Genomic DNA, 27,358 nt, shown 5'->3' with positions numbered 1-27,358 from the left:
AATTTGCCTTCAAAGAGCTGACAATTGTCTAGGCTGGTCATGTGGGTTATCCATCATACAAATTAAAATTCCACGATCTGACATCTTTGTCACTGCTAACGAGTCTCCAAACAATCAACTAAAGATGCAAGACAGTCACAACAACTGTTCATGTAAGGGTCCAGCTACCAGACTGCATGCAATCTTCGCAATCACAAGGTGCTCGCAGTGAGGTCATTAAAGATCGGCCCCACATGGCAACAACGTACACCAAAAAATGAATGCTTACTTAGACTGTTCTAGCTGACACTGAATAGTACGAGTTCCAGTAACCTTGATATTGGGCGCAGCACTCGTGGGATTTTTGTGATCAACATTCAATGGCGATCATAAGAAACGAGTAGAAATTTTATGTGAAACTTACAGCACTGTTTTCAGGACTATGGCAGATGCTAAACAACGATGTAAAACTGAAGGGCATAACCACAAAACACACTTTTTGTTCTGCAGGAGGGCTTGTTGGGCTAGTTGATGTTTGCTTAACATACTGTAGCGTGAAGTTACTCCTTTGTAGTCATGCCTTTGCGTTACAATATGTCATGCTTTTGTTTGGCCCCTTAAAAGAATGGTTCAAACAAAGCAAGTAGCCCTTTTCTGGAATAAGGTTATTTCCTCAGTGACGTTGCTAGCACAATTTCTGAATCCTGTATGAATAGCCATCGTGGTGCTGTTACTGCAATTTTGGAATCTTTGGGCGATGTTCTCAGTTGAGACCCCATTCAGGAGTAGTACAATCACTTTCGCAACATTTTTGCACGACTTGGGACCAATGCATGTCAGTGTCTACGGGTGACAGTGTACCTGGCACATCGATCTAGAATACCACTCCTGCAGAAATATAGGCTAGTGCAGGCAGAGTCATCAAACAGCCTCTTGGGCGAGAGGTTGCAAACATGTACGGTACCAAATCAACTGTAGAACACAGCCTTTTAGATATATTTAAAGAAGGTTATAAACGATTAGCTTATCGGTCTGTTTCAATTTGCCAGAGACTACACAAAGGGCAGGAGATTGACATGTTTTTTATTACATAGAAATAGCGCTATTCAGGAATGATTGAGGAGTGATCACGTAAACTTGCACTTGGAGAAGTCCATCTCTGGATGCTGCTCCATGAACCTAGAATGAAAAATTCAGAAAAATATTGCACCATGGATGTGTGTGACAATGTGACTTGTCCTACTGCCAACTGCCTGAGAATAATACAGACTTCATTCGTCTATAAGCAAACGAGCAAGACAATTTTTTCCGTTCGAGAAGAGCTCAGAGCATCATGAAAAAACATAAAAATTGTGTGTTATAACTTTAAAACATTCAGTTAGCACATTTTTAAGACAGCCTGTGGAATGTCAACATTTTCTGAAAATGGAAAGCAGTTTGGCTTTGATGCGACTTGGAACAGCATTGCTATGTCAGGTGCCCAATTATGATCCCAATGAAGCAGGATTTCATGAAACGCGCACTGTGGGCACCGCATAAAGACACTGTGCTGGCATGGATTGCAAGAAACAAAACTACTTGCTTGGCATGCTGTACTCTTTTTCTACTAAGTGAGCCAATTTCATGGGCCCTAGAAAAGGAGCCTGATCAACAGAAAGGTTTGCACTGCTTCATCAATACGCAGGTTGCACAAAAAACCAAAAGATGAAACGGGGCAGAGAGGAACTTGTGCTTCTTCAGTTGCTGTTCATGCAGTAGTTGACAGAAGAGTGCAGCAGGATTAACAGGTGAACAACTCATAGGAAGCACTTTGTCTAGATTAAAAACAAAAAAGCACAGTGCAGTCAGACACGAAATGTGTAAGCATAGCACTTACATTCCAACCTAGCTATCGCATTTTCCCTCACTTGGCTTGCTGCTGTGTGTATTAAACTTAAAGAAAGCCCTCAGGCATCTCCCTTCATTACTTGCGACTTCTTCACAGACGGAATCCTGCGTAGCATTTGTTTTCAGATATACGAGCCGTAATACGAGCAATCAGAGATGCCCCAGCATAGAAAACCTTCTGTGTCCACCTCCGTCATGCTGGCACCATTTCATGCTGTTTGCAACCAAATTCACAAATTCACTCTCTCAATGAAAATGATACACTCTTTCAGCTAAGTTGCAGCTTTTAATCTTTTGTAATAAAAATGTGCCTTTATTGTTCGGGGCAGTGGTTTCGTGTGTAATCATACACTAATGAGACCCTACCTCTTGCAATAACCACTAAAATCCAGCTGCATTAAACTTCAACTTTGGATGAACTGGCTATAAATGAGTAGTATGTACAGCTGAAGTAATCATGGCAAAGCCACAGGGCTGGTGATCACCTGATCTCTCTAATCTTTAACTCTTCTCGTGCCACGGGGAAAACTTGCAATCTTTTGCAGGTTACACCAATTTTTTTTTCTCACGAAACTACTGCACTAAATATTTTACCCAATATATGAAAGTAAAGGAGAATGAATGCTTTTCAGGCATACAAGTTTGAGTAACAAGATATAAGTCATAAAAAGATATAAATTGCCAAGAACAAGACTAGAACTGAACAATGCTTGCAAACATACAGCTAAGAAATATGGTTAAAATTCTTTTCGTACATATCCAAAAATGTTTTGCTACCCAATAGCCAATAACTGCAAAGAAATCAAATTCTTTCCTTGAGAAACTACTTTCGCTAAAAAAAATTTAACTGGAAGCTCTATAGTTAGACATGCCATGAAGCAAAGCAGCTGATCGATGTGAAACAGGTGAATGTTGCAAGCCTTGCAGTAAAATCTTGTTTTCTGCTGCGTTTTGCTGTCGCAACATTTCGGTGATTTTGGCATGTCTCCATGTTAGCTGGCTATGCTCAATGTATTTTGTTGGTGGAGGAGCACAAATTAGGGGTTCATCCTCATTTTCTGAATTGATTTGCTTCGTCGTTGCTCTCAGAATCAAGGTCAGATGAAAAGGCAGGAGCCTCTGACTTGCTGTTGCTTGAGCCATCGATAAAATCAGCCGCAGGCGCAGCGAGATCTGCGATGTACTGGAGGCAGCCAATTTTGCTTTCAATTCTCACGAGTGTGCCCGTCTTCGGAGCCCGTTTAATAAACATCACCAAAAAGGAAAAAGCGAACTCCGTAAGAAACGAAAGTTTTGTTTACATACTATGTCAGATGGCGCAGTGTATCTGAGCGGCATGGAAGGTGTCGAAAATGGCATTCGAAACCATCGTTAGCGGGCCAGCGAAGCCTAACTGGCACATTAGAGAAAGAGTTAAATAACAGCCTTTAATTAAGTGGCGACTAAGCAGACGACATGCGCATCTGGTCACAAGCGGATACAACACAGATCGCAGAACAGATGCGCGTTGATCTTGCTGTTGCACTTTGTCGCACAGGTGCCCATGTGAGTGCTGGTTCTTAATGTCCTGGGTTCTGCATCATTTGCAGTGAGCAGCATTGATGGCATTTTCTTGAGTTTCGACATCCAAGAATGTAAACTCTTGCAAACCTTTTGAGATGCATCTGCTCATAATAAAATCGTAAAAATTTGCATGGAAGTTGCTTTGTATCTACTGTATCAGAAACTAAGCTGTGTTGTGGAGTCCAAAATTTCGTTGCCAGTTCGTCCTTAGTTCACTTTTACCAAAAACAAGCGGTGAAGCTGTCATTTACTCACTTCTTAAGAACGTCTTGTTTCTTTTGTTCGTCGGATGTTGGCAGGCCCATTTCCCGCTGCCTCTGGTCGTACATCATTTTCTCCACCATCCCTCGCGTTTCACCGTCAAGGTCAGAGAGCTGCACAAACAAAGCTGTTCAGTTACCCAGAGGGCAGACACACAAGAATGGTGAGCAAATATTTGAAGGGATTTAATGTTTGAAAGGTAGAAAAGCTTGGCCACCTCAAGTTCTTTTAAAAGAACACTTAACGTGCGCATTAAGTCAAATTAATGTCGCAGATTAGCTCTACAAGGTGTCCAAAAATGGCACTTTACTCAGAACTGAGTTCTGTGTAAGATTAGCAATGTAGTAGTGCAAACACCATGCCACCTCACGTGATGTAGCATTCCTATTTATAACTGATCAATTGTATACAACAACAGATATTAACACTTTTTAGTTGCTTTTCCAATACGACAGGTAATTCATGCTGCCTCTCCACACCAATCTGTCAGAGCCATTTAAAGGAGTGTGGTACTCCCTCTGTGCTGCATTCTGATGTGAAGAACGCATTAGTGCCCCAGTAGAGCATGACCACGAAGATTCTGGACACTGATCTGTATGAGACCCCGCCTCGTTCATCGAGATCGAAGTACAGGAACTGCATGGCTCCTATAGTCGGAAATTTCATTGCAGCAAAGTCACCTTTTAGCATAAAGTAAGCATCATGAGGTTTTTTGATAGATAATGTAACATACTATATCAGCCCTTTCTTTTCCTTTATTTAAAGGTAGAAAAAGAAAATGAATTTGCAAGGTGACTGATGGGCCAATAGACAAGTGCTAGTAAAGGCCCGTCATAAACAGTTCATAAAGCAGTGGCCGTACAGCTGCAATAATGCCCGAGTGCACACACTCAAACAAGTGTAATTGCAAAGTGAACAGTGCAATTTAAGAAACAAACAAATATAGCGCAGCCTCGATAACTTGCATAAGTGGAACAGTGGAAGCTTAAGATAAAGAGATAGCTCCAATGTTCGACCTCTATGCCTCTTTAACATGCACTGACATATCAGCCCATAAGCATATTTGCATTCTGCTCCACGGTAACAGCAGTCAGGAGTTGAACCAGTGATCTCACACTCAGAAGCAGACCATCGTGGCTACTGTTCCGTGTAGCGAAAGCAAAAAATTAAATTCTGCAATTTCACGTACAAGGACCACTATCCGATTATGAGGCACACTGTAGTGGGGCTCTCTGAATGAATTCCGACAAACTGGAACTGAAATAGCATGCACTTAAATTTAGGTATACGAGTGTTATAACTTCGCCGCCATAGAAATGCGGTCACCGCAGCCGAGACTGATCCCACAACCTCGAGCTCGGCAGCACGATGCCATAGCCACTAAGCCACCGTGGTGGTTAGCTCAGAAGAGAAATTAACAGATCATTTTGCACTGTTGAGACCAAATTCGGGTGGCAGGTGACACAGCTTATATAATTCATCTGGTGCTGCAGTTCAAAGCCCTGCGAGCTGTCGGCTACCTGACAATGCTCAAACTGGCTGCATCTACCAAATCGATGGCCGCTCACGCACCCTAGTGCTGCAAGTTCTTGCATGCGCTCTCCTGTGCTCTGTGTAACACAGCTCACTGTGCCTTGGTTGAAAGTAGTGTTCTTACACCAAAATTGCACATGAACACCTGAGCGCATAGCTGACGGCACATGGAGGAAGGGGATGCTTTAGTACCTGCTGCGCCGTCTGCACATGTGCAGGAAAGGGGTTTTCCACGTACTGGAATTACAGTTTGGAACAATCCATTGCGACTTCAGCTTTTTTTTTTTTTGCCCTTCATCAGTGGCTAACAAAGCCGAGCCACTGCTATTAATGGAACAGGGCCACAGTGGATAATAAGAATAAAAATTAAACGAATCATAATTTGAATTAATTAATTACATGAATCATAACAAAATGTGATCTCCTCAAGTTTCTCGCCATCATTGGGATTATTCGCGTTTTATGAATGCCACAGCACAGTGCTGCAAGCCTTTAATTTCCTGCAACATCCTTCAATAGATGCCAGCCTAAAGCAACACCTTTTTCATTGTTTAGAAGCATCCATTCTACAACCGCAATGAGCATTGCATGAAATCGAAGACTTGCAGCGCTCATTCGGCACGTGCACGAAACGCTGTTGTGCTGCTACAGTTTTTGTGCACACGACAACAGCAAAGATCATTGAGCATTGACAGCTGCATTAGAAAAAGCCATCATTGAGTGCACAAAGATGTGGCAGAAAACAATCTGTCGAGGTTGTTTGGCAGAGTGGTGCAGGCTTTTGTACAGGCTTACTCTGTGGTGTTTGGATCGGACTGCTGGTACGATCTGTTGGGAACTCGGCGCTGACGCCCGTGGTTGTACCTGGGTCGCAAGCCCCAAGGGTAGCGTTGGCCTGGCGGCCTGGGGTACAACTGGAAGCATCCGAAGGTCCCGGCAAAGCATGAGTCGACTGGTAACAACGAAACAACTTGTTTATTTTAACATCGCAAAGAGTTGGCGGTCAGGTTTGACCGTAGTAGAGAGACGGGAGAGCACTTCACTCAACAGAAGAAATCGGAGCCCTCCTTTTGGCGTCCGGGGGCAGCTGTTTTTATACTCTCGCAGTTGAGGGCAAGAAGGAACCCCTCAAAAGACGAGCACGTGAATGTACAATGGGCTAATGGTGACGCACACTGTCGTAGCGATGCCGTAGCACCATGTCGAGCACGATCTCGTAGCACCCTGTCGTGGCGCTGCCGGTCGGACACAATGACTGTAATGAGAGGATGGTCCCTGCTTTGGCATCGCCTGTTTCGGGCACAATGACTGGAATGCGAGGATGATCCCTAGGCGGTCGCATCGCCGCAGTCGCGCCTGGAAACACCTGGCGATGAGTGTTGCGGCGACGACGATCGGGCCAAAATGTCTGCCGCCCCGCCGCAGTCGCGCCGGCAAAACCACGTGTCGCAGGCGAAACGCAACAGACCGCCCCGCCGGGGGAAGGAGATCCCGATGGACAGGGGACTGCATCCGCTGTCCGGAGGGATGTCGCTCGATGATGCTCATAACCGAAGTCGGGCGTCCCTCGACGTTTCTTGAGCGCAGCGCACAGAGAAGGCCTCGTTCTCTCGTTCAGGTTCGCACGGGACACTGCAAAGTGACTTCGGGAGAGTTCACATTTTTGTTCTCGTTCCCGGCAAGCGTTAGAACTACGCTGAAACTCAACCGCTCAGTCAGCAAGCACGGCACAACCCTCACTAAGCCCTGCCAGGCTCTTTCCCCTTTTTATACCACTGCCTAGTTCCTTACAGTAGTCTAGCATCACTCAGAACGCGTCCACAAATTGAAAAATTGCACTAGAAAGCATATCATCACTTTGAAACACTAAACAAAAGCAATATGTTAAAAAAAAATCCTGCCTCAGGAAGAAAAACATCAGTAACAAACAATTTTGAGGCTGATTCCTACGTTAGGGGCTTCGACTTAAGCCATCGGCGTTACCGTTGAGACTCCCCTTTTTGTAACGCACCTCAAAGGAATATTGTTGTAAAGCGAGGCTCCAGCGCAGGAGGCGGCCATTTTTGGGAGAGATGGTCTGCAGCCATTGGAGAGGGCAGTGATCCGTCTCAATGATAAACCTTGAGCCGGCTAGATAGCATGACAATTTCTGAACGGCCCACACGAGACATGCACACTCTTTCTCGGTGGCGCTATACGCCTGCTCACGACTGGTCAGCTTACGACTAGCATACAGGACGGGGTGTTCTACTTCTCCATTTTCCCGTTGGCACAGTACAACGCCCATGCCTCGCTCACTAGCATCGCACTGAACAATGAACCCTTTTGTATAGTCTGGCGATCGTAGCACAGGCTGGCTTGTTAGGGCACTCTTTAGGGCGCTAAAAGCTCTTTCCTTTGTCTCGTCCCAGACGACTGTTTGAGGCTCTGTCTTTCTTAGAGCATCCGTCAGGGGAGCCGCGATATCAGAGTACCTAGGGATGTACCTCTGATAGTAGCCGGCGACACCCAAGAACGACCGAATATCGGTCTTGGTGCGCGGTTGCGGAAAGTCTCGCACAGCGGCCACTTTTATTTCAGAGGGGCGGCGACGACCCTGACCAATCACGTGACCGAGGTAGACAACCTCGGCCTGTGCTAACTGGCACTTAGGAGCCTTGACTGTCAAGCCCGCTTCGCGCAGGCGGGTTAGCACTGCCCGCAAGTGTGTCATATGCTCAGACCAGGATGCGGAGAATATCGCTACGTCGTCTAGATACGGTAAAGCGAATTCTTGCTGTCCCCGCAACACTTTATCCATGAGACTTGAAAAACAGTATGGTGCGTTCTTCAAACCAAAACTCAACACTTTAGGACGGAATGTTCCCATTGGTGAAATGAACGCCGCATACCTACTAGCCTCTTCTGTAAGTGGAACCTGCCAATAACCCCTGACAAGATCTAGGGTGGAAATAAACTGAGCGCTACTAACTTTCTCAAGGCGCTCCTCGATGTTAGGGATCGGATAAATTTGATCCTTAGTGATGGAATTAAGCCTGCGGTAGTCGACGCAAGGACGAGGTTCCTTGCCCGGTACCTCAACTAAAATCAAAGGGGAGGTATAATCACTCTCACCTGCCTCAATAACACCGAGCTGTAGCATTTTCTTTACCTCAGCCTCCATAATATCGCTCTGGCGGGGTGACACCCGATACGCCTTGGATCGTACTGGCTCTGTGGAGGCAAGTTCTATATCATGAGTAAGTACAGAAGTCCTACCAGGCCTCTCAGAGAACAGACCTTGAAACTCTTGTAATAGCTGGTGTAGTTCGGTTTTCTGCTCGGGCGACAGCGGTGCTTTACTGATAAGGTCACTAATGACTTGACCGGTGTCTTCCCTGTTCGTCACTGAGCCTAGTCCCGGAAGCTCGACTGGAAGCTCTTCAGGAACGTTTATCATCATGCACACCACTGCTTCCCGTTGTCTATAAGGTTTGAGCAGATTACAGTGGTAAACTTGCTGTGCTTTCCGCTTTCCTGGCAGACTTACCACGTAGTTAACGTCCGACAGTTTCTGAACAATTCGTGCTGGGCCCTCCCACTGCACGTCTAGTTTGTTGTTTAGCGATGTGCGCAATATCATGACCTCATCGCCAACCTCAAAACGACGGGCCCTGGCTGTCCGATCATAATAAACCTTGGCCCTCTGCTGGGCCTTTGTCATTGCTTCACCTGACAACTCCTGTGCCCTTCTTAAGCGTTCGAGGAGCTTAAGCACGTACTCCACCACGACTGGGTCGTCGCCCCTGCCTTCCCATGATTCTCGAAGCATGCGAAGCGGAGATCGAAGCGAGCGACCGTACACCAGTTCAGCTGGCGAAAACCCCGTAGCCGCATGCGGCGCGGTCCTTAAAGCAAACATCACCCCAGGCAGACACAGCTCCCAGTCAGTTCGATGTTCAAAACACAACGCTCTCAACACGCGCTTCATGACGGAGTGGAGCTTCTCAACGGAATTCGACTGTGGGTGGTACACTGAGCTGTGTAACAGCTTTACCCCACACCTTTCGAGAAAAGTTGTCGTCAAAGCGCTAGTAAACACTGTGCCCTGATCTGATTGAAGTTCTGCAGGAAAACCAACTCGCGCAAATATGGACAGTAGTGCATTGACTATCTCAACTGAGCTGAGTTCTTTAAGCGGCACTGCTTCAGGGAACTTTGTCGCTGGGCAGATCACAGTCAAAATGTGTCTGTACCCCGTGGCTGTTACCGGCAGAGGTCCCACTGTATCAATAACGAGCCGTCTAAAAGGCTCCGTTATGATAGGTACCAATTTCAACGGCGCCCTTGATTTGTCCCCTGGTTTGCCCACCCGCTGACAAGTGTCACATGTCCTCACGAAATGGTCTGCGTCCCGAAAACACCCTGGCCAATAGTACTCTTGCAAGAGACGGTCCTTAGTTTTCTTAACTCCTAGGTGTCCGGACCACGAACCCCCATGTGACAAGCGCAACAGATCCTGACGATAGCATTGAGGCACGACCAGCTGATCGAACTCCACTCCTCTGCGGTCTAGATACTTCCGGTACAGGACTCCACCCCTTTCCACAAAACGCGCAGTTTTCCTGGCGATACCTTCTTTGACATTGCAGCGCACGTTTTCCAGGCTGCCATCCTTTTTTTGCTCGGCTATCAAAGCCGTCCGGCTGACTTTTAGCAACCTATCAAGTCCGTCTGACGTAGGCGCGATGAGCAAATCAGTAGATAGCTCTTCTAACTTTCCCGAATCGGGATTTTCCTCTCCAGTATCTGGCGCCATCAACGCTACAGACTCAATTTTATTCAGTTCGGGCGTGCTCTGAATATCAGCTTGCTGCGCCTCTGACCCTTTTTCGTTGTTTGATAACGTCGGCCCCGCAACTACCGCCTTTGCAGCGAGCTCCCGAACCTTCGATCTGGTTAAGGCCTGAACACTAGCTTCACCAAACAAAAGCCCCTTCTCGCGCAGGAGGTGATCGGACCTGTTTGAAAATAGGTACGGGTACTGGGGTGGCAGCATAGATGACACTGCCGCCTCCGTCTCAAGCGCTCCGAAAGGTCCTTCAATAAGCACTTTTGCTACCGGCAGACACACGCTATGAGCTTCCACGGCTTGCTTGATCCATGCGCACTCGCCCGTGAACATATGGGGTTCTACGTAAGACGGGTGAACTACATCCATCGTAGCTGCGGAATCGCGAAGCACTCGGCACTCTTTCCCGTTCACGAGGAGGTCTCGCATGTAAGGCTCGAGAAGCTTCATGTTCTCGTCAGTGCTGCTTATTGAAAAAAACACAACTTTTGGTGTTGTTTCCGGACACTGCGCCGCAAAGTGACCCGGCTTCTGGCACGTATAACACAAGCGCGCTCGCCTCATCTCGAACCGCTTTCTGCGTTTGGCTGCCGCCGTCTCTTTACGTTTGGTCGGACTGCTTTCGCTCGCATCCGCACTACGCGTGTCCCCCTTTAATCTCATGGGCGTGAACTTCGGCCTCTCAAACTTCGAGCCAAATTCACCCTTTTGACCGTCCTTAGCTCCGCGAGCCCGACGCGTCACAAACTCCTCGGCTAGCTCAGCGGCTTTAGCCACCGTACAAACGTCTGGCCTATCCAAGACCCAGTATCGCACGTTCTCCGGTAACCGACTATAAAACTGTTCTAGCCCGAAACACTGCAGAACTTTATCGTGGTCACCAAACGCTTTCTCTTCTTTGAGCCACTCCTGCATGTTCGACATAAGCCTATACGCAAACTCTGTATATGACTCACTTTTGCCTTTCTCATTTTCCCGAAACTTCCGACGGAACGCCTCCGCAGACAGCCGGTACTTTTTTAGAAGACTCGATTTCACTGTGTCGAAATCCTCTGCCTCCTCTCTATCCAAGCGAGCGACTACGTCGGCCGCCTCGCCGGGTAACAAAGTGAGCAAGCGCTGTGGCCACGTTTCCCGAGAGAACCCCTGCTTCTCGCACGTTCGCTCAAAGTTAACCAGGAACAAACCAATGTCCTCTCCAAGCTTAAACGGCCGCATCAGGTCAGTCATTTTGAACAATACGCGTTCTCCTGCACCGTGTGCCTGACTTCCATTACGAGCGCGTTCCATCTCTACCTCAAGACGCTTCATTTCCAAAGCGTGTTGACGGTCACGCTCTTGTTGCTCTCGCTCTTTCTGTTCTTTACGTTCACGCTCTTCTTTTTCTTTTTGTTCTTTACGTTCACGCTCTTCTTTTTCTTTTTGCTCTTTAAGTTCGCGCTCCTGTCTTTTTGCAGTCTCTCTCTCTTCAATGGTCTCAAGGCATTCCGACAGCTCGTCATCCTCAGCCTCTAACTCAAGAATAGCCTTTATCAGTTCTGGTTTTCTTAGTTTGTCTGAGACATCCAGACCCAACTCTCTTGCAAGCTCCAACAATTTCGGTTTGCGCAACGACTTCAAATCCGTGGCTGCTCTGAATGCTGCTTTCTCTACTGCTTACTATTGTCTTGCCGCAAACTAACCCGGCAGCAACGACAACCACAATTACCAGCTCTGTTTCTGACACTAACAAAAAGCCTGGCAAAGCTCAGAAGAAGAAAGTCCCGCACTCACCTAACCTCGCAGGCAGGAATTCCGCGCAGTCGTTCCGCTGCAGGCAACCAGTCGTCACACAGGGCTCGTTGCACTGCTCCCGGATCGTCGTTGAGCTGCTCAGCATACAGTCAACTGCATCTCTTCGCTGCTGGCCTCCGTTGTCGCGATCTCACCGCTGGCAGACAGTTGTTTGAAGTCGTAGGCGATCTCACCGCTGCCAACCAGATGTTTGGATCGGACTGCTGGTACGATCTGTTGGGAACTCGGCGCTGACGCCCGTGGTTGTACCTGGGTCGCAAGCCCCAAGGGTAGCGTTGGCCTGGCGGCCTGGGGTACAACTGGAAGCATCCGAAGGTCCCGGCAAAGCATGAGTCGACTGGTAACAACGAAACAACTTGTTTATTTTAACATCGCAAAGAGTTGGCGGTCAGGTTTGACCGTAGTAGAGAGACGGGAGAGCACTTCACTCAACAGAAGAAATCGGAGCCCTCCTTTTGGCGTCCGGGGGCAGCTGTTTTTATACTCTCGCAGTTGAGGGCAAGAAGGAACCCCTCAAAAGACGAGCACGTGAATGTACAATGGGCTAATGGTGACGCACACTGTCGTAGCGATGCCGTAGCACCATGTCGAGCACGATCTCGTAGCACCCTGTCGTGGCGCTGCCGGTCGGACACAATGACTGTAATGAGAGGATGGTCCCTGCTTTGGCATCGCCTGTTTCGGGCACAATGACTGGAATGCGAGGATGATCCCTAGGCGGTCGCATCGCCGCAGTCGCGCCTGGAAACACCTGGCGATGAGTGTTGCGGCGACGACGATCGGGCCAAAATGTCTGCCGCCCCGCCGCAGTCGCGCCGGCAAAACCACGTGTCGCAGGCGAAACGCAACAGTGGTTACTAACCGCATCCCCTCCCCAGCATGCAATGTCATCGATGAAAGTGGAGAACCCTTATAACTAAGTAATGAATATACTGAAGTAAGCTCGGCTCCCTCTTCCACTTGATTAAAGCAAAGGCCTTGATGTAGAGCAGAAATGAATTTCACACGAAATTCACAGTAGTGGAAATCATTAGCACAAACCTTGGATGGCTCAGGGTTCACTTTCCTAGTGTTGATTTCTGGGTCCGTCATCACCAGACGTGTCCACCATTCCATCTTGTTAATCTGATAAAGAGAGAGAGCAAGAAGACAATGCCGTGTTGCACCTTCTCTTCATTTCCTAAAGCTAGGTAAAAGAGACGTTCTGGACAACATTGCTATAACAAACAGTACAAATGCCGCAAACTAGCTTCATATAATCAAGATCTCACATAAAAATGCAATTAGACATCAATGCTTCTCTACAAGGAATTAGCGCTAAACTGATAATATTTGGGCAGCATGCAGTTTGAACACTATCTTCATCAGTAAGTGCCAGATTCCAGAAGACCTATAAAGAAAGCTTTCCCACGGCGCTCTGATTGGCTATGTAATAATAAAGCTGTATTACATGGACAAAAGACTTTAATAGCATTATCCTGGCTTTGCTAACATTGTAGGAGCAGGCTTATTGGCACAATACAGGTTCGTTGCTATGTTGAACAATCTTACAAGCTTTGCAGCAATGCTGGGAAACCACCAGTGCAACCTGACATCACCTCCCTCACAAATTCAGTTTCCAGCCTGCAATTTAGAGGGGCAAAGCATTTGCCATGCACAGATGTAAAGTGCACTTTCCGATTTAGAGCAACGCACTCAGGCTATGACACAAAGCTGAAGCTTACGTAGGTGGCAGCACAGTCTACAGCAACAGTCAACAATGTGTGCTGGAGACACCACTGGCATTCCTCACATCATAAACACTCACTTTTTCCATTGTGACTAGGATGGTCTTGGAATCCTCGAGGATCCAGCAGGACTCTTCCAACTTGATCTCATTGAACAGGTCACCATCAATGATGGGTGGGAAGCCCTTGAGACCGACCTTTAGGTGCTGCACGGAAACAGGAGCACAGTTACACTTTCCTCAACCGCATACATTAACAGTTCACTGCATGAGAGCTAATAGCCAAGGTGTGGTACATCTCGAGCACCTGGCTACTCACATCTTATGCCTCTGAGAGACGGCTTCTAGCCAAGAAGTTCTGTTAAGAGAGCTTTATCCTGTCTATCATCATATTAAGGTTTATGGAATACCACAACTCCGATGTAGATGGTAACATCAGTGGCAGTAGCGCCATCTTGTGATGCTTTCCAACAAAGCCATGGAATCTTTTTTCTCTTGCTACATTGTTCCCACAGAAATGGGAGGAGAAAAAATGCACTACAGTTGAGCTCACTTATGACGGCCTCACCTGAGACAAACACTTACTTATTGCAAACTAAACCGCTATGACCGTGAAAATATACATTACTGCAATGTTGCCATGTCTCATGTACAATGAATGCAACTGACACAGTCGAGTGGTTAAAGGGGTACACACAGCTGCGGAACAACAGCTGGTACATCCGCTACAATGTCCCATGCTCTGATCATCACTCGCCTAACTCACCTGGAGTGCCTTCACCGATGCACAGCACAGGCATGTGTGAAGGCTCTCACAGTCCCTACTCTCACCATTACTATCATCACCAAATTGTGACGCACAATCGACGTGACCCACCGCCACCACCATCACCAATTGCACTTCCTCACTTCTGTTTTACCAAGTTTAAAATCAGCTGTCCTCCGGTGTATTAACAGCTTATTCAAGATGGCGGAAGGGAAGCCTTCTCTGCCTGTGTTAACCATAAAAAAACCCTGATGCTTTATAACAAACCAGTCCCGCAAAGACGTGTGGCAGCACTCTGTAGGCTCTGACACAGGTAGCCTTGATGTTGACTGGGATGATTTCGTTTGTGCGTATGATGACATCATACATGAAGTGCATTAAGTGTAAGCAACGCGGAAGGATTGAACGAAACTGCATGGCGAAATTTCGCGCACAAATGACGCACGGCAGCAGGACGGGGATGTCGTTGCGAAACATGTGCCGGGGAGATTGCATCGCTGCCGGTTTTTGTTGCAGGTAGAAAAAGTTGTGTGTTGCAATGCTATGCACGCTGCTTGCACCAACGTATATTTTCCTCATCCACAAGTAGTGGTGGTGTGTACTGTGTGGCTTTTGGTAAAAATGCATTACTAAACACGAAAAATGAGCTGCAAACCTGCTGTGGCAAATACTGTCATGCAGGTGCTCTCACAGCGGTGGCTGGGCAGGTGTTTGCCGCATGACGTGCTTTCATCGAATCACACCATGTGGTTCCCGCTTCACAGCTTATCTACGCTGTGGGCCTCAGTGAGGGACATGTTTTCACAACAAACTTCAGAGCGCGGTTTCATTGGGCCTTGCTTCTGCAAAAGCGGCGATTACCAGCTTCTTGTTCATTTTTGTTTTTTGCAATAAAAACTGCATTTCAGCTAACGACTTGGGTTTTCTTTTTTCTTGTCCCCCCCGAGCAATCCTTTTATTACAAGCATCAGCATAATGGATGACGCTCAGTTTCATTATAATTGGGCTCGATTGTACAGTTGACTTCCATTAATTTGATCCTGATGAGACTGAAGAAACTGGTTACTTAAACAAAACGCAGGAAAAACGCTGAAACATGCCACTGATTCACTTGGCAATATTTGCCTTTAACGTTAGCTTCGCCGCAATACAACGGTGTTACGCGGTGAAGCATACTAAGGGAGGACAAGAATGGCACTGTTATGGGATATAGCACGTATACCTTAATATGCATGGGCACATGCAGCATCTGAGGTCACAGTACGAGCACCGATAAGACTAACGAGCTTACAGCCAAGCCTTCAGAGTTTTAGATAGACCCCTACTCTTTTATTGGCTTTAACCACTTCCTCGACTTTCGGTGCTTTTTTTTCATCTTACTGCCTCTTCCTTTTTGTGAGCTTTCTCAAAACACAGACGGTTTTTCTCCGCTTCAGCAATGCTATACCCCAGAAAATGCATGAATGAAGAACATATCAGTGGGGTTCTGTTGTATCCGCATTTGTTTTATAGAGGTACGATTGTACAAGAATTAACAAAAGCTTGATATCATTAAAGAAAAGATACGCTGCTTGCCGGGACCAAAAAGCAAGTTCAAATAAGCCATCTTCCATCTTTTGAATGGATTAACATTGAACTGGATTAGTGTTGCTAGTGTGGAAATATGGTACCAGCTCCCACAACACATAATGCCTCATTTATGATCAGCTAATTGGAATCGGCCACTGATAACAATTAAATGTCTTTCAACACGAATGCATATGCGGTTTGTCCAGCTTATTAGGTTTTATTAAACAACTTATTGATATTACTTCACACAGCCCCAGTGGCACTTTTTATGACAGAGCACAGTGTGCATTTTCTATTTAAAAACAGGCAGTAGTGCTAGTACAGAATGACCTCAGAGATTGCCGGCAAAGCAATGCAAGGCATATTTGTCCCAGCCGGTTCGAATAGCTGAAGAAATGTGCGGCTCCTCCAGCTACAATTTTCTTTGCAAAATTAATTTCTTAACTTTATATGAAGCAAACCACTCTTGAGGTTTTAAGAAGGGTTCAATGTTTGCCTTTACCATGACCTTAAGCATTAAGCAGGAACATAAGCCTTGAGCTACAAAGGCAGATGTTCAACCATCATGGGAACTCATGACAGTGCAATGTTTCTTTTTTACTCGGTTTGGCACAGCATCACAGAGAAAGCACATGGCAGCTTTATGTCTGTTGGCTTTATGTGGTTGTGACTTATAAAAAACAGCACTCTCGATTCCCTTTCTTGTCAACCATTACATAGCGAAGGTGTTGTCTCCGGCAGCTTTCATGCAGTCGAGTAGAACTTGTTGCTGGGCGAGTTGGTTGGGATCTAAAGAATACATTGTTGCGCCAAAAAACGAAAAATAAAGACTTGGGAAGGAAGAGTACGAAAAGACAGATTGAGCGCTGAACAATAAAACTGAGATGGTTGATGTAACTTGAAGTAGACATGGTAGAAAAGGGGCCCACTGTACTAGAAATGTAGTCGAGTAGAACTTGTTGCTGGGCGAGTTGGTTGGGATCTAAAGAATACATTGTTGCGCCAAAAAACGAAAAATAAAGACTTGGGAAGGAAGAGTACGAAAAGACAGATTGAGCGCTGAACAATAAAACTGAGATGGTTGATGTAACTTGAAGTAGACATGGTAGAAAAGGGGCCCACTGTACTAGAAATGAAGTCGAGTAGAACTTGTTGCTGGGCGAGTTGGTTGGGATCTAAAGAATACATTGTTGCGCCAAAAAACGAAAAATAAAGACTTGGGAAGGAAGAGTACGAAAAGACAGATTGAGCGCTGAACAATAAAACTGAGATGGTTGATGTAACTTGAAGTAGACATGGTAGAAAAGGGGCCCACTGTACTAGAAATGTAGTCGAGTAGAACTTGTTGCTGGGCGAGTTGGTTGGGATCTAAAGAATACATTGTTGCGCCAAAAAACTTCAAGTTACTTCAAGCTACTTCAAGCTACTTCAAGTTACATCAACCATCTCAGTTTTATTGTTCAGCGCTCAATCTGTCTTTTCGTACTCTTCCTTCCCAAGTCTTTATTTTTCGTTTTTTGGCGCAACAATGTATTCTTTAGATCCCAACCAATTCGCCCAGCAACAAGTTCTACTCGACTACATTTCTAGTACAGTGGGCCCCTTTTCTACCATGTCTACTTCAAGTTACATCAACCATCTCAGTTTTATTGTTCAGCGCTCAATCTGTCTTTTCGTACTCTTCCTTCCCAAGTCTTTATTTTTCGTTTTTTGGCGCAACAATGTATTCTTTAGATCCCAACCAACTCGCCCAGCAACAAGTTCTACTCGACTACATTTCTAGTACAGTGGGCCCCTTTTCTACCATGTCTACTTCAAGTTACATCAACCATCTCAGTTTTATTGTTCAGCGCTCAATCTGTCTTTTCGTACTCTTCCTTCCCAAGTCTTTATTTTTCGTTTTTTGGCGCAACAATGTATTCTTTAGATCCCAACCAACTCGCCCAGCAACAAGTTCTACTCGACTACATTTCTAGTACAGTGGGCCCCTTTTCTACCATGTCTACTTCAAGTTACATCAACCATCTCAGTTTTATTGTTCAGCGCTCAATCTGTCTTTTCGTACTCTTCCTTCCCAAGTCTTTATTTTTCGTTTTTTGGCGCAACAATGTATTCTTTAGATCCCAACCAACTCGCCCAGCAACAAGTTCTACTCGACTACATTTCTAGTACAGTGGGCCCCTTTTCTACCATGTCTACTTCAAGTTACATCAACCATCTCAGTTTTATTGTTTAGCGCTCAATCTGTCTTTTCGTACTCTTCCTTCCCAAGTCTTTATTTTTCGTTTTTTGGCGCAACAATGTATTCTTCAGCTTTGATGCTTTCAGGTAGCATAGGAGGGTTTATTGGCAAAGTTGCCCCCTTCCAAATTCATGTACCGTGTGACGTCTTACGGCAGGAAGGATATTTTACATCCACAGCCGAAGCCGCAAGTGGTAGCATGGGCTAACAGTCTCAGGGTTAACTAGTATGCACGCATAAACCCAAAAGAAAGTGGCCAGGAAAAGGGCCTGCGGTAGCTCAATTGGTAAGAGCATCATGTGCATAATGCGAAGACGTAGGTTCGTATCCCACCTGCGGCCAGTTGTTTTTTTCATCTACTTTCATTTACAGTAAAATCTCATTACTACGAACACCACATTAACGAACCTTTCAGATTACCAAACTTTTCAGAAATTCGCTGCTGATTTCTTATAGTTTCAGTATAAAAATATTTCAGTATTACGAGCTTCAGAATACCAAACTTTTCAGAATAACTATTCAGTTCCCCTGTAATGTTAACAACGCTTCAGTTCTATGAACTAATATTCGGAAAACTGAGGATTCTTAGATTCCCGTGTATCCATTCTGGCAGCCAAAACAACAGACTATAGCAGACAATGCACAGATGTCGGACGTCACAGCACATGGGTTCAGAAAACCTGAGACGGCGCCCGAGCAAAAAAGAATGCGGACGAGCGAAGACGACGACTCCCCAGGTCTTGCAAGCGCATGCTCCACCCAGAAATTTGCCACCTAGCAACGGAGGCGTGCTCTTCCTTCTTTCACCCTTCTATCTGCGCACACCTCTTTCTGGGGCCGTACAAGCGCCGGGGAAACGTAACCTCTGTACTTGCGGGGATGCCACGCGGTCGCACTTTGCACTTTCCAGACGGTGTCGTTTACGCACGCTTACACTTTGACATAGTTCAGGTGTCCTGCTCAAGCGAGCCAGTTACGGTGTCTATGGCCAGAAATGTGAAAAACAAACAAAAAGTAAGAACCATTGCGCTTTGGAGGCAACGTAAAGCTACCTTTTTGTCGGTAGTTTTCTTGGCGTCAGCATCTGTTTTGCACGCGTCACTCTTACTATACAGTGCTTTGGTGGTGCGTGGCGGCAGAATCTATGGAATATAGCAACAGTGTGTGCCGAGAGAGCCAACAGCGACGTTTGCATGGATAGCTCTAATGGTGATAACTTATGAACAGATGGGTTGATGGGCGGTATGGTTAATGTTGAGGCTTTCCCTATAACAATCTTTCAGAATAACGAACAATTTACCGCGGTCCCTTGAGGTTCGTCATACTGAGATCTCCCTGTATTTATAAATTCTACATTTCAATTAAATAAACGAGCAATTCCCCCTACACTTTCCTTCTTGTCATTGTTTGTCAGCTTTATACTGTCGTGACTTTTGAAAAACTGGTCCCTTGGTACCCTTTCCTTACATTCATTATAATCACTTTCATAAGACTCTACATCGGACTTGTATAGAAGTATGTGCCTGACAGCATTTCTAGCACTGTGCGCAGATAACAAGCTTGGAACAGCGGCAGAAACGCTGGCGTCCGATTACACCAATGCATCTGGTGCCGAGTCGCACAAAATCTTGTGAAAGTGATGGTACATGTCTGAAGCCGAGAGCACCTCTCTAGATCTTAGTCTAGTGCAAATTGAACGAACAACAACCCTCACAAAATCGTGCTCTGCCATAATTTTGTGATGGCTATGACACTGCCTCTGACAGCTCCAATGATTGGCCACAGGCAGGACGTCGCAAATGCCGCGAATGTGGTTTTAGTTTTGTATCTGATTGGAATGCACAAGCAATTTTCAAGCACATTTTGCTGGAAAAAAGGTGCACGTTAAATTCAGGTAAATACGGTACTTTGGCCACAAGCTAATTCACAGTTCCAGATTCGTTCTACTATGAATGTGCAAATAAAACGCTTAAAAAGTCAAACAAAACAACAGCTACACTCGGGCGCAGGAAGGAATACAACGAAGGACTAATTCTATCCTGGTTCTATTGCGAGCTGTGCGGTGCGTGGCTTTTACGATGAAGTGACCTGTATAATTAATGATTCAGGAAGCCTCAAGCACTCCGTTATAAAGGCTTTCGACTGTACCAATTAATGCATTACCCAAATGGTTGATGCCACTAACCTTTTTCTCAAAGTCGATGACAACATCTCGTGCCTTGATCTTTAGATTCCTTGGTATGGGGACCCTGAGCTGGAAAAGCAAAAAAAAATTTTTAAAAATATGAACGAACATTTTGTGGGTGCAACACTATGAAAAATGCCCATCCTGCGTCTGACACAGAAAAGAATTGAATGCACTGTAGAACAGCTGATAAACAACAATGAGAACATTCACACATTATTCCCACTCTAACTTGTGGTGGCTTATGGCTGCACCGCAGATACTGAGCCAAGCCCAAACCACCCATCACACTCTGTTAACATGCCGTGAGCAGGAGAGAAAATGAGACTAAGACACTTTGTCAGAAAGTTGTCTTTTTTTTTTCAGTTTCATATTCCTTATTACATGCACATAAAAAAAAACACACACACAGGTCATTATCCCTATGCTTTCTTAGCTTCAATGGCGACTTCGTATGGCAGCTAACAAAGTTTTCCTTAATTCAAAGAAGTTTTATAGATGTCCGTCGAATGTGTAACGCGAAGGGGATTGCGAAATAGCTTGATATATCAATCATTTGAAATTGAAGGTGTGCGAATATTTGAAGAGTTCAAACATTATCGAATATTATATCTTTAATATTCGTATTCAATTTGCAAAATAGATGTTCTAAAATGTTTGAATATTCAGTTGGATACAAGTATTCCTATCAAATCGAGTATACTGCTGGCTGTGAGGGAGAAAATACGGTTCTCAGCATTGGTTTCTATCCAATCAAAGAATACCGGGGCGATCTTGTGCTGAATTTTGTGATGCTTTCATGCTGCTTGCGAAATTTAGCCTGTAAAGCACACTTAGCTACCAAACGTCTGAACTTTGTGGGAAAACCAGCCTTTCAGTACAGGGGGGCACTGGTTTGTAAACAGCGAGGGTGGACTTTTTTTTTCGCAGATCTGCGTCCAATTACGACCTTATTGCTTGACAGCAAGTGTGACGAGTGACAACTGGTACAGTGTCAAATGCCTCCGAGTTTACGGGCATTTGATGCATTATAATAAGGCACAGGCTGGTGAGGACAGCTAGTGGGAATGAGTAAACATCAGCCAAACACACTATGTTTTATTATAACGGCTAACTAGTCTCGTTTTTTAACATTGGCAATGTAATTTCAACATTCTAACATAACAAGTTAACCCAACTTGCTAATAAATGCATGTTCATGTCATCATTCGATACTAGAAGCTAAGTATTCGTGTTCGGTTTATATTAGAAAATTTTCTTATTCGCACACTCCTAGTTGAAGTACAGTAAAACCTTGTTAATTCGAATTTTTTGGGGATGCTATGAAAATTCGAATTATACAAAACTGAAGTAATGAAACAAAAAAAATTATACAGCGAGCGTGCGCACTCTATGTCATGTTGGCGAGAACGTCTATGGTTCAAAACACTGGCGCAGCCAACGTAACCGGGCGTGGCCAACGCGGTCCAACATGCGTGATGTCAAGGTGGCTCTTGCTCCATCCGCGCATTTGTTGCGACGACTGCACCGACCCACAATGCATGGCACGAAGAAAAAAGATGCTTACGCCGCTTCACCGACATACGCAAGCAGTTGTTCAAAGCAGCACGCGGGTTGGGGATTGTTCTGCGCATGCTGCAAAGAAAGCACCCGACGGTGCACACAGAGAAGTCTAGAGAGGAGGGCATTTTAGCTGGTGCAGAGCAAGCGGCGTAGCGTGACTGGTCACAAGCAGCACGAGCCGCAAACGTTGAACTATAAACGCGCCTTTGCATCACCGACGCTCGCCACAGAAGCAAGAGCTGTGCTCTAAAATGCACTCGTGAAACGCACCACAACCTGCTGCAACGTTGGTCTCCGTTGTACTTTCATAGGTGCCCTGGCTGCATGCTGCCGAGTTCCACTATATGTATAGGTGGCGTCCAAACACATACCCCAGCAATGCTTTCCTTTGAGTAATAGCCACGAATCTCAAAGGCTATGCTTTTTGGTAACAAATGCCGATAAACATCAAGGCCATCATGTTTCAGACATTACCTAATGCCGCTTCATGGCAGAGCACCTTATAGAGAAAGAGCATAGCCTTCAAGATTGAACATGATAAAAAAAGGGGGGAAAAATGAATGCGGTGCCGCGTTTGCGTTTTTATCTTGACGGTCTTTAGAGAGGGAGAGAACCGACTTGCAACAGAGGCGTTGGTCATGCCTGACCAGGCCCAACGCGTCTCTCCAGTCAGGCCTAAACAAAGGGCCACAGGTCGAAAGAGCAAAGCTGTGCAGTGATGCCAGCGTCGCCAACGTGCTCCCGCGCTCTAGCACTCTCTCCCCATACAAGATCACGGAGTTCGAGTTATCGGTGGCGGTGTGTGGATTTCAGTGTGAATTTGCGGGATGTGTTACATATTGCTTTCAATACATTGTTGGACAGACCGTGCCTGCTACAGTCGAACCCGGTTATATCGAACTTGCAAAAAAATGCCCATCAGTTCGATATAGGGCATAATTCGATATAAGCCTGCTAAAGAATTGGCCGTCATAAAAGCACATAAGCACATATCAGTTATAAAAGCACTTTATTGCTGAAACCAGGTTAGTCTTGCATGAAATAGTCCTGTATTTTCTTCTGCTTGGGCAATTTTGCTGCCTGCGACGCACACACTTTTTCACTGTCCAAGGAATCGGAGCAGCTGTGGCCACTACCTTCCACATTCACGCAGAAGCGCCAGACTAGTGCGAGTGCACCAATCACCTCGGATGATGTTGGCAAAGGATCGTCATTGCTTTCTTCATTGTGCCCACTATCACTTGTGCTCGGTATTATGTCGGCAATGTAGTCTTCGTTTTCAGGCTCTACCCTGGTCACGACACCATCATCCGCGCTCACAAACTCGTCGACCATTGATCCGTCAACGACTTCCGGAAATTCTGACTGCTCGCTCCATACTTCGGCCGCAACGACTTTTTCGCACTCATCAGAATCATCAGTCACCACCGGGCATGCAGAAGCCGACACATCTGAAGCAATTTCGGAACAACCACTTGCACACAGCCGCCTCGACGTTGCTGTGCGTACGCGTCGGGTGCCATGGGCATTGGGTCGCGAGTTTGTCTGCTTTAGCCCCTAATCTTCCCATTATTCTTCCTTCAAGATAGTGCTGAGAGTGCTCCTCGGAATCTCACATGCTGCGGCGACATCCGACTTCTCACCATCTTCGAATTGATTTACGATTTCGAGCTTCACGGCGAAAAACAAATTTTGCCACTTTGCACTAGCCATCATGGCAGCACTGTGGGAGAAGGCCCACAAGGCGCAAACACAATGAACCAGAAAAGCAGTGAGATCACTCGCACTTCCACCATCTTGCATGACTAGGGCGCAAGAGACTCTGACTGGCTGTCTGAGCAAGGGCTGCGGGTATGGTATGGTATGGTATGGTATGGCAAAACATTATTGAAGTCCTGCAGATTGTGAGTCTTCATGAAGCGGGCCGCTCCCACGTGGGAACCAGAAGGCCGAGCCTCTTGGCTGCATCATGGGCCTGCTGGAGAGCCCAGAGTTGGTCAGCCAGAAGAGGGCTGCGGAAAACCGCCTCCCATCTGGCTGAGCTGTTATCGATGATAGAGCGTGACCGGACACACCGCCAGAGCATGTGTTCTAACGTGGCCCTTCGTCCACAATCGCAGCAGGTGTCATTGGTGTAAGTATATGGATAGATTTTATGTAAGAGTGACGGATTGGGAAAGGTATTCGTTTGTAGTAGACGGAGCGTTAATGCTTGAGCTCTATTGAGCAGCGGATGAGGAACAAAGCAAGTTCTACGGCTGAGATAGTAGTGTTTCGTAATCTCATTATAGGTGGAGGGCGTGTCCCTGTTCTCTGGGGAGTCGGCTTCCGATTGGTCGAGGGTAGCGCGGTGGGCAAGCTCAAGCGCAGCCCCGTGAGCCGACTCGTTGAGGTTGGGAGGAGCACCCTTTATTTGACCCTGACGTGCGGGAAACCAATAAATGAAGTGGTGCGTGACTGCCTTTCTCCTAAGAAGTCTGAGGGCCTGTTTGGAAACGGTGCCTTTTTCAAATGCTCTGACTGCAGACCTTGAATCACTGTAGATGACATCCCGTGAGCTATCCAGCAGGGCTAGTGCAATAGCCATTTGTTCAGCTTTCTTTTTTTTTTCCAGCTCTTATGTTTTCTTTTTTTTGCAGGGGGGGCGTCGACAGCTCTCACCACGCGGCACAGTCGTGATAGGCAGAGTGGGTGGATGGAACCATGCTGCCGGGTTTGCCCGCCGCCATGAGGGAAAGCCAACTTCTGGAGGCACTTTTGCGCCACTTGTGATGTTTGATATATCGGGAGTCACTGCTATTTTTGTTCGATGTAAGCGCAACTTTTGCTACATATACTCACTGTAACTATACTGTGTTCAGAAATTGCTCGATATAGAGGATAATTCCATGTAAACGGGTTCGATATAGTTTGGTTCGACTGTACTTCGAATTATCTGAAATTTTGATTTAACGAGTTGTGAATTAACAAGCTTTTACTGTATAAAATTTACCAATATGAAGCTTATCTGGAAACTTCGAACGTCTTGGAGTTTCCAGAGATCATGAAAAATGGGAATTTACCTGTTTGCTTCTCAAAAGCTGTGTCAAAAGCAAAACATTTACTCACTTTGTTTGCACATGAGTGCTATAACTCACTCGCACTACGAATGGTCTTTGATATACTGACCATGTTAATGCTAAAAGCCCGCGTTTCCAGTCACCGAGATCACAATGCATCTCGTGTCGAAGCATTTGTTGTGCGTTTTTATTCAGGATAAGCTAGAAATGGATGCAGCACAGAAGCAAGCCAGTCTGTATCTCTATGCACTGCGACACCACCAGCGCACTTGCTCTGTGAAGTGTGTGCATACCTGCCAATCTGGCGAGATAAAAAATCGGGAGACTTTTTATTCGTGCCAAGGGGGGAGAGGAGGAGGTGTTCGTTCAAACTTTCAGGCATTGTTCGATGAGTCCTTTTGCAAGGACTTTCCAGTAGCAGACTTTGCTCACTTCAAAAATTTGTCGGAGTAGCCTTGCTCAAAACATGGTCCAGACTCATGGCCCTTCACTAGCAGTAGGTGTTGGAGGGTTGTGTTCCACACTGACGAGCGGAATTCAGTCCTAGTTTTTCGGGCCATGCTAAAAATCCTCACACTCTGCTTTGCTACGCAGTATCACAAGTAAATCGAGCATCACTTTAGCAACTCGATGAAACATGTTTTCCATCAGTGTTTTTCATTTTTCTAACCATACACCACTGCACGTCCCACCTTTCTTCATTCAGAATGTCCTATTGAAGACTGTACACCTGTAGTGTGGCAAACTCAGCTTCGAGAGCATCTAAAGCATCTTCAGCAGATTCATTGGTATCTCGGGGCAGCAGCTGAGGGAAACTCTGAATAAAGAAACGAAGACTCGAGAGCGATGCCTGTGAAATAAATTTCAGGTTGGCCACCCCCGCATTCTTCATTGTTGCGTCCACATCCATGACGCTTCGCCTTGTGGCGACGAGCGACCACGTAGACCGTTAAAGTCTCGGGCTCTCGCAGGAGAGGAAGAACCGACAGTCCGTCTCTTAGCGTAGCATTCTTTTTAATGATCTCCTTCGGAACGCTAGCCCGTGCCGGAGCGCCAGCCGCTCGAGCCTCGTGTAGACGCGAGCGTCTACGTCATCCCTCGTGCGACGCCGATGCTGCTGCCGCTACAGCCTCGTTGCATTTCAGAAACATTTTCCGTAGAAGAGGCCCAACGTGGTCGCTGACCCTAAGAGGTAGGTCGTGTTCGATGAGGAATCCCAAAACCAGGCACTCCACATGAATGACACTGTCGTCGCAGTTGTTCCTGAGAAAGTTCACTATGTTGTCTTGCTGCTCAGCGGTGCGAACATAGCTTTGATTCTTCGGCGCGGGAACATGCAGCTTCAAGTCGCCTTTGCCACTGTGAGACACGCTGACGTCGCATCCACACGTTGTACAAAATGCAAAATGCTCTCCTTTTCTTGATGTCAAAAAGCATGGAAATTCAGAAGTATAAGCAAAAACTTCTGCAAATACATTTTCTTGAGCTTTGATAGCGCCATGGCATCAAGCATATGAGGATTGTAACTTTACATGATGCACCGCACACACATGCCTAGCCAACACTAATCATACACACAAGCAGCCGTAACAAGGTGCACCATGGAGAAAGGCATGCATTGGCTGTGTCTTTGGTCGGCTTACTAGGCAGCGTATTCGGCTGCTTAGTCGATGATAACGATGGTGCTAGTGCGGCCATTGTTGGTGATGCTGACGATTACGATGTGGCTGTAGATTCTGCGGTGCCGGTTTCGCAAAAATCATTATTGCGTGAACAGAGACCACTTTTGGAGATATAAGACAGTGATCGTACAATCGGAAAGTTCAGTAAAAAATCGGAAGTCTCCCAGGCGAATCCGGAGGGTTGGCAGGTATGTGCGTGTGAATGTTCCCAGCATGCCCGTTACAATGCTTAATTTACGACCGACTGCCATACATTGGCAGGGAATCCATCCAGGCAGACGCTGTTAGATTCAAAATTGCCTTTCAGCTTACGCCACATCCCCAGTCCATTCCCACTCACGTGCAACCATGCATGCATGAAAGAAACGCGTTCACTGTGGACCCGCAAAGTGCACAGCGATGAGTCTTGCGCACCACTGCTGCGATGGCCTTTCCTAAAAAATGACCTATGTGTGCATGTAGAGTCAGGTGGTTTTGTTCCAATTCAAACTGTAATCTAAAATTCGCCAGTGAGGTCAAATTCATTTTGGCCACTTTCGAACCCTAAAACGTTGTTTGCGAAAACCCACAGTTTGAAATGACAAATCCAGTGGTGCAATATATCCGGTTCGGAATTCCATGCCTGGATCCACTCAATTCGGTTTCACGGGTCCAAAAGAAATGTCCGAATTAACTTAATGTCGAATTATCCAAGGTATCAAGAAAACAAACAAATGAT

General features: G+C 46.1%; 1 protein-coding gene across 1 annotated transcript in view; it reads right to left on the bottom strand.

The window, feature by feature from the left end:
• Positions 1–1,043: 1,043 nt before the first annotated feature.
• Positions 1,044–27,358, bottom strand: part of nudC (nuclear distribution C, dynein complex regulator) — a 36,124-nt gene continuing 9,809 nt past the window's right edge. The window contains exons 6-10 of the mRNA XM_075696002.1: positions 20,337–20,405; positions 13,656–13,781; positions 12,890–12,973; positions 3,685–3,803; positions 1,044–1,158 (exon numbers count right to left, since the gene is read on the bottom strand). Coding sequence (XP_075552117.1) covers positions 1,107–1,158; positions 3,685–3,803; positions 12,890–12,973; positions 13,656–13,781; positions 20,337–20,405 — 450 coding nt within the window. The 3' untranslated portion in view covers positions 1,044–1,106. The remainder of the gene's footprint in view (positions 1,159–3,684; positions 3,804–12,889; positions 12,974–13,655; positions 13,782–20,336; positions 20,406–27,358) is intronic.

Source organism: Dermacentor variabilis, chromosome 6 (genome assembly GCF_050947875.1).
Source record: "Dermacentor variabilis isolate Ectoservices chromosome 6, ASM5094787v1, whole genome shotgun sequence".
Taxonomy (NCBI): Eukaryota; Metazoa; Arthropoda; class Arachnida; order Ixodida; family Ixodidae; genus Dermacentor; species Dermacentor variabilis.
Note: the sequence above shows the minus strand (reverse complement) of the source record. Positions and strands in the feature narration are given on the sequence as shown.